This window comes from Coregonus clupeaformis, chromosome 40 (genome assembly GCF_020615455.1).
Source record: "Coregonus clupeaformis isolate EN_2021a chromosome 40, ASM2061545v1, whole genome shotgun sequence".
NCBI lineage: Eukaryota > Metazoa > Chordata > Actinopteri > Salmoniformes > Salmonidae > Coregonus > Coregonus clupeaformis.
Genome location: NC_059231.1, coordinates 6,872,542 through 6,880,607, shown reverse-complemented (window position 1 = coordinate 6,880,607; position 8,066 = coordinate 6,872,542). Strand labels below are relative to the sequence as shown.

Sequence of the window (8,066 nt, the reverse complement as noted above, 5' to 3'; positions counted from 1 at the left end):
TCTCCTCACTGCTGAATCCTCCCCCCCCCCCCCCCTCCTCCCTCTCTGTGGATGACTTCGTCAACCACTTTGAAAAGAAGGTTGATGACATCCGATCCTCGTTTGTTAAGTCTAATGACACTGCTGGTCCTGCTCACACTGCCCTACCCTATGCTTTGACTTCATTCTCCCCTCTCTCTCCAGATAAAATCTTGCGACTAGTGACTGCAGGCCGCCCAACAACCTGCCCGCTTGACCCCATCCCCTCCTCTCTTCTCCAGACCATCTCCGGTGACCTTCTCCCCTACCTCACCTCGCTGATCAACTCATCCTTGACCGCTGGCTATGTCCCTTCCGTCTTCAAGAGAGAGAGAGTTGCACCCCTTCTCAAAAAACCAACACTCGATCCCACTGATGTCAACAACTACAGACCAGTAAATGGATGATGATGAAATGGCCTTCAAACAGAAGCAGAAAGAAGACCAGAAAGCCTTGGAGGCATTGAAGACGAAAGCAGCAGGAAAGGGACCTCTAACTGGTGGAGGAATCAAGAAGTCTGGAAAGAAGTGATTTGGCATTAGATCATGCACTCTTGCTGAATCGCAGCCCCCTGGAAAATCCAACTCCCCCCACCTCCTTTGTTTTTTTTCTGTTTGGGTCTATTGTAGAATGAGTAAAATACATGAAATGACCCTTTTAAATAATTTCCAATGTGTTATGTAAAGAAGTTCTGAACTAATAAAGTCTTGTAACTACTGCTGTATTTACACTCCTCCATAATCTTTGAGATTCTGTCAAGAAACACATCGTGGTCCTCTGTAGCTCAGCTGGTAGAGCACGGCGCTTGTAACGCCAGGGTAGTGGGTTCGATCCCCGGGACCACCCATACACAAAAATGTATGCACGCATGACTGTAAGTCGCTTTGGATAAAAGCGTCTGCTAAATGGCTTATTATTATTATTATTATTATTATTATTACAGTATCCCTTCTTTCTTTTCTTTCCAAAACTATTGAGCGTGCCGTCTTTAGCCAACTCTCTTGCTATCTCTCTCAGAATGACCTTCTTGATCCAAACCAGTCAGGTTTCAGGACTGGTCATTCAACTGAGACTGCTCTTCTCTGTGTCACGGAGGCTCTCCGCACTGCTAAAGCTAACTCTCTCTCCTCTGCTCTTGTCCTTCTAGACCTGTCTGCTGCCTTTGATACTGTGAACCATCAGATCCTCCTCTCCACCCTCTCCGAGCTGGGCATCTCCGGCGCGGTTCACTCCTGGATTGCGTCCTACCTGACCGGTCGCTCCTACCAAGTGGCGTGGCGAGAAGCTGTCTCCGCACCACGTGCTCTCACCACTGGTGTCCCCCAGGGCTCAGTTCTAGGCCCTCTCCTTTTCTCCCTATACACCAAGTCACTTGGCTCTGTCATATCCTCACATGGCCTCTCCTATCATTGCTACGCTGACGATACACAACTAATCTTCTCCTTTCCCCCTTCTGATAACCAGATGGCAAATCGCATCTCTGCATGTCTGGCAGACATATCAGTATGGATGACGGATCACCACCTCAAGCTGAACCCTGGCAAGACGGAGCTGCTCTTCCTCCCGGGGAAGGACTGCCCGTTCCATGATCTCGCCATCACGGTTGACAACTCCGTTGTGTCCTCCTCCCAGAGTGCGAAGAGCCTTGGCGTGACCCTGGACAACACCCTGTCGTTCTCCGCTAACATCAAGGCGGTGACCCGATCCTGCAGGTTCATGCTCTACAACATTCGGAGAGTACGACCCTGCCTTACACAGGAAGCGGCACAGGTCCTAATCCAGGCACTTGTCATCTCCCGTCTGGATTACTGCAACTCGCTGTTGGCTGGGCTCCCTGCCTGTGCCATTAAACCCCTACAACTCATCCAGAATGCCGCAGCCCGTCTGGTGTTCAACCTTCCCAAGTTCTCTCACGTCACCCCCCTCCTCCGCACACTCCACTGGCTTCCAGTTGAAGCTCGCATCCGTTACAAGACCATGGTGCTTGCCTATGGAGCAGTGAGGGGAACGGCACCTCCGTACCTTCAGGCTCTGATCAGTCCCTACACCCAAACGAGGGCATTGCGTTCATCCACCTCTGGCCTGCTGGCTCCCCTTCCTCTGCGGAAGCATAGTTTCCACTCAGCCCAGTCAAAACTGTTCGCTGCTCTGGCATCCCAATGGTGGAACAAGCTCCCTCATGACGCCAGGACAGCGGAGTCACTCACCACCTTCCGGAGACATTTGAAACCCCACCTCTTTAAGGAATACCTGGGATAGGATAAAGTAATCCTTCTACCCCCAAAAAAAAAAAAAAATTGTAAAGTGGTTATCCCACTGGCTATAGGGTGAATGCACCAATTTGTAAGTCGCTCTGGATAAGAGCGTCTGCTAAATGACGTAAATGTGCCCTTGAGCAAGGCACTTAACCCTAATTGCTCCTGTAAGTCGCTCTGGATAAGAGCGTCTGCTAAATGACTAAAATGTAATGTAAAAATGTACCCTGGCCACCAGCTCTGCACCCTCCGCTGCAACTTGCCCATGGCCCCCCCGCTTCTCTTTCACACAAATTCAGACAGCTGATGTTCTGAAAGAGCTGCAAAATCTGGACCCCTACAAATCATCTGGGCTAGACAATCTGGACCCTTTCTTTCTAAAACTAGCCGCCGAAATTGTCGCAATCCCTATTACTAGCCTGTTCAACCTCTCTTTCGTAACGTCTGAGATCCCCAGAGATTGGAAAGCTGCCGCTGTCATCCCCCTCTTCAAAGGGGGTGACACTCTAGATCCAAACTGTTACAGACCTATATCCATCCTGCCCTGCCTTTCGAACGTTTTTGAAAGCCAAGTTAACAAACAGATCACCGACCATTTCGAATCCCACCGTACCTTCTCCGCTATGCAATCCGGTTTCCGAGCTGGTCATGGGTGCACTTCAGCCACGCTCAAGGTCCTAAACGATATTATAACCGCGATCGATAATAGACAGTACTGTGCAGCCGTCTTCATCGACCTGGCCAAGGCTTTCGACTCTGTCAACCACCGCATTCTTATTGGCAGACTAAATAGCCTTGGTTTCTCAAATGACTGCCTCGCCTGGTTCACCAACTACTTCTCAGATAGAGTTCAATGTGTCAAATCGGAGGGCCTGTTGTCTGGACCTATGGCAGTCTCTATGGGGGTGCCACAGGGTTCAATTCTTGGGCCGACTCTTTTCTCTGTGTATATCAATGATGTCGCTCTTGCTGCTGGTGACTCTCAGATCCACCTCTACGCAGACGACACCATTTTGTATACATCTGGCTGTTCATTGGACAATGTGTTAACAAACCTCCAAACGAGCTTCAATGCCATACAACACTCCTTCAGTAGCCTCCAACTGCTCTTAAACACTAGTAAAACTAAATGCATGCTCTTCAATCGAACGCTGTTGGCACCCGCCCACCCGACTAGAATCACTACTATCGACGGGTCTGACCTAGAGTATGTGGACAACTACAAATACCTAGGTGTCTGGTTAGACTGTAAACTCTCCTTCCAGACTCACATTAAGAATCTCCAATCCAAAGTTAAATCTAGAATTGGCTTCCTATTTCGCAACAAAGCCTCCTTCACTCATGCTGCCAAACATGCCCTCGTAAAACTGACTATCCTACCGATCCTTGACTTCGGCGATGTCATTTACAAAATAGCCTCCAACACTCTACTCAGCAAATTGGATGTAGTCTATCACCTTTTGTCTCCAAAGCCCCATACACTACACACCACTGTGACCTGTACGCTCTTGTTGGCTGGTCCTCACTACATATTTGTCTCCAAACCCACTGGCTCCAGGCCATCTATAAATCGCTGCTAGGCAAATCCCCGCCTTATTTTAGCTCATTTGTCACCATAGCAACACCCACCCGTAGTATGCGCTCCAGCAGGTATATCTCACTGGTCATTCCCAAAGCCAACACCTCCTTTGGCCGCCATTCCTTCCAGTTCTCTGCTGCTAATGACTGGAACGAATTGCAAAAATCTCTGAAGCTGGAGACTCTTATCTCCCTCACTAACTTTAAGCATCAGTTGTCAGAGCACCTTACCGATCACTGCACCTGTACACAGCCCATCTGAAATTAGCCCACCCAACTACCTCATCCCCATATTGTTATTTATTTTTTGCTCATTCACACCCCAGTATCTCTAATTGCACATCATCTCTTACACATCTATCATTCCGGTGTTAATACTAATTGTAATTATTTTGCACTATCGCCTATTTATTGCCTTACCTCCATAACTTGCTACATTTGCACACACTGTATATATATTTTCTGTTGTATTTTTGACTTTATGTTTTGTTTACCCCATATGTAACTCTGTGTTGTTGTTTTTATCGCACTGCTTTGCTTTATCTTGGCCAGGTCGCAGTTGTAAATGAGAACTTGTTCTCAACTGGCTTACCTGGTTAAATAAAGGTAAAAAAATATATATATATATATTATTATTATTATGTTATACCCCATCCCACCTGCTATCCCCATGTTATACCCCATCCCACCTGCTATCACCATGTTATACCCCATCCCACCTGCTATCCCCATGTTATACCCCATCCCACCTGCTATCCCCATGTTATACCCCATCCCACCTGCTATCCCCATATTATACCCCATCCCACCTGCTATCCCCATGTTATACCCCATTCCACCTGCTATCCCCATGTTATACCCCATCCCACCTGCTATCACCATGTTATACCCCATTCCACCTGCTATCCCCATATTATACCCCATCCCACCTGCTATCCCCATGTTATACCCCATCCCACCTGCTATCACCATGTTATACCCCATCCCACCTGCTATCCCCATATTACACCCCATCCCACATGCTATCACCATGTTATACCCCATCCCACCTGCTATCCCCATATTACACCCCATCCCACCTGCTATCCCCATGTTATACCCCATTCCACCTGCTATCCCCATATTATACCCCATCCCACCTGCTATCACCATGTTATACCCCATCCCACCTGCTATGTCCATGTTATACCCCATTCCACCTGCTATCCCCATATTATACCCCATCCCACCTGCTATCCCCATGTTATACCCCATCCCACCTGCTATCCCCATATTATACCCCATCCCACCTGCTATCCCCATGTTATACCCCATCCCACCTGCTATCCCCATGTTATACCCCATCCCACCTGCTATCCCCATATTATACCCCATCCCACCTGCTATCCCCATGTTATACCCCATCCCACCTGCTATCACCATGTTATACCCCATCCCACCTGCTATCCCCATATTACACCCCATCCCACATGCTATCACCATGTTATACCCCATCCCACCTGCTATCCCCATATTACACCCCATCCCACCTGCTATCCCCATGTTATACCCCATTCCACCTGCTATCCCCATATTATACCCCATCCCACCTGCTATCACCATGTTATACCCCATTCCACCTGCTATGTCCATGTTATACCCCATTCCACCTGCTATCCCCATATTATACCCCATCCCACCTGCTATCCCCATGTTATACCCCATCCCACCTGCTATCCCCATATTATACCCCATCCCACCTGCTATCCCCATGTTATACCCCATCCCACCTGCTATCCCCATGTTATACCCCATCCCACCTGCTATCCCCATATTATAGCCCATCCCACCTGCTATCCCCATATTACACCCCATCCCACCTGCTATCACCATGTTATACCCCATCCCACCTGCTATCCCCATGTTATACCCCATCCCACCTGCTATCCCCATATTATACCCCATCCCACCTGCTATCCCCATATTACACCCCATCCCACCTGCTATCACCATGTTATACCCCATCCCACCTCCTATCCCCATATTATACCCCATCCCACCTGCTATCCCCATGTTATACCCCATCCCACCTGCTATCCCCATATTATACCCCATCCCACCTGCTATCCCCATGTTATACCCCATCCCACCTGCTATCCCCATATTATACCCCATCCCACCTGCTATCCCCATGTTATACCCCATCCCATCTGCTATCACCATGTTATACCCCATTCCACCTGCTATCCCCATATTACACCCCATCCCACCTGCTATCCCCATATTACACCCCATCCCACCTGCTATCCCCATGTTATACCCCATCCCACCTGCTATCCCCATATTATACCCCATCCCACCTGCTATCCCCATGTTATACCCCATCCCACCTGCTATCACCATGTTATACCCCATTCCACCTGCTATCCCCATATTACACCCCATCCCACCTGCTATCCCCATGTTATACCCCATCCCACCTGCTATCCCCATGTTATACCCCATTCCACCTGCTATCCCCATGTTATACCCCATCCCACCTGCTATCCCCATGTTATACCCCATTCCACCTGCTATCCCCATGTTATACCCCATCCCACCTGCTATCTCCATATTACACCCCATCCCACCTGCTATCCCCATATTACACCCCATCCCACCTGCTATCCCCATATTATACCCCATCCCACCTGCTATCCCCATGTTATACCCCATCCCACCTGCTATCCCCATGTTATACCCCATTCCACCTGCTATCCCCATATTACACCCCATCCCACCTGCTATCCCCATGTTATACCCCATCCCACCTGCTATCACCATGTTATACGAGTCAGTGGTGATCCGTTCATGACAAACCGCTCGCATCGACCACTAGTCTCCTGCATCAATTACTACTGTGGTGAGGTTGAGCATCCCTGCGATGAGTGTGTGTGTGTGTGTCTGTGGGTGTCTGTTTGTGAGTGTGTTTGTCTGTGCGTGAGTTCGTCTATCCGTGGCATGGCTCACCTCCTCTGAATCGGCCAAATGAAGCAGATTAAAGTGCTGCTATACTGTATCTATCTGCCTGCTCATCAAACACAGCTCCCATTCACCCCCACTGACACATACATATTTCTGCCATTTCTCCCATAATGGTGAATGGTTCTCATAGCAAATTATTCATGTGATTCTAAAAGAGGGTATTTCTTCATACTGTAGTCGTTCACACACACTTCTTCAGGAGATAAAATGTATTTTGTGGTTGGTTGGTCAGGCCTTAGTCACTGTGGCAGCCTGGGCCCGTATTCATAAAGCGGCTCAGAGTAGAAGTGATGATCTAGGATCAATTTAGACGTTTTAGATCATAATGGGTAAGATGACATGGACAGGGAGGACCTGATCCTAGATCAGCGCTCCTACTCTGAGGCACTTTATGAAAACTGCCCAGGTGCACACACGACTAAAAGGAAAAGCATGGAGAGAATTCAATAAACACAGTCTATACTCTAGGCTTTTCTTTGTTTACTCAACTTTTTGGTCAAAGTGTTACCTGAACTTTTTAGTTGGCCCAAACTTAGCTCCAACATGAGAAAACAAGGCAAAAAATTCAGTCAATTTAAAATGATGCGTTTGCTCAACTTGTCTCCTATGTTCATCCAACTACAAATGATTATTTAGGCATCTTACCTAAAAGAAACAAGCTGTGGAACTAGTTACACACAGTGCTTTAAACATACCATGATTACGTTGTGCATGTTCATTTATACAGTCATTCTTTTTTCAACAACGTCCACACCTGGGATTTGAACTCACAACCTCTTGGTTCACAGCATTCCAATCTTCCTGCTACACCAGCATGTCTCTGTCTACAACTGATTTCACCTGTCTTGCTGCACTTTGCACTTCAAAGTAAATCTCAGCTCTGTTAAAAGTACACTCGTGAACTATTTTATTGATCATAGTGATTAAGGAGTAACATTCAACAGAGTAATTATGCCCCTCCAACATTAGACAACTATACAGAAAAACCTGACATTTCTTAAATAAGTAAATCAATTCAATGATGAGAGAGTAGTCAGATAATTGACATGGAGGCGTAGCAGTAAACTCAAAATGCCATGAACCAAGAGATTGCGAGTTCAAATCACACTTAATCGCCTACCTCATTAACCTTTTCCTGTAGTGAGCTAAATCAGGGTCATACAGAGTGTTTCTTGGTGGTCTTAAAGAAATCTACTTTGAAACAAAAGTAGA

General features: G+C 47.5%; 1 protein-coding gene across 1 annotated transcript; it reads left to right on the top strand.

Annotated features, from left to right (window-relative positions):
• The first annotated feature begins 414 nt into the window (after window positions 1-414).
• Window positions 415-742, top strand: LOC121555088 (translation machinery-associated protein 7-like). Its single transcript, XM_041868892.1, has one exon. It carries the CDS (start codon window positions 418-420, stop codon window positions 547-549), a length of 132 nt encoding a protein of 43 aa, XP_041724826.1. The 5' UTR covers window positions 415-417; the 3' UTR covers window positions 550-742.
• Window positions 743-8,066: the final 7,324 nt, after the last annotated feature.

Coding starts and splice junctions, on each gene's coding strand:
- LOC121555088 (XM_041868892.1), top strand. CDS start 418: ATGGATGATGATGAAATGGCCTTCAAACAGAAGCAGAAAGAAGACCAG.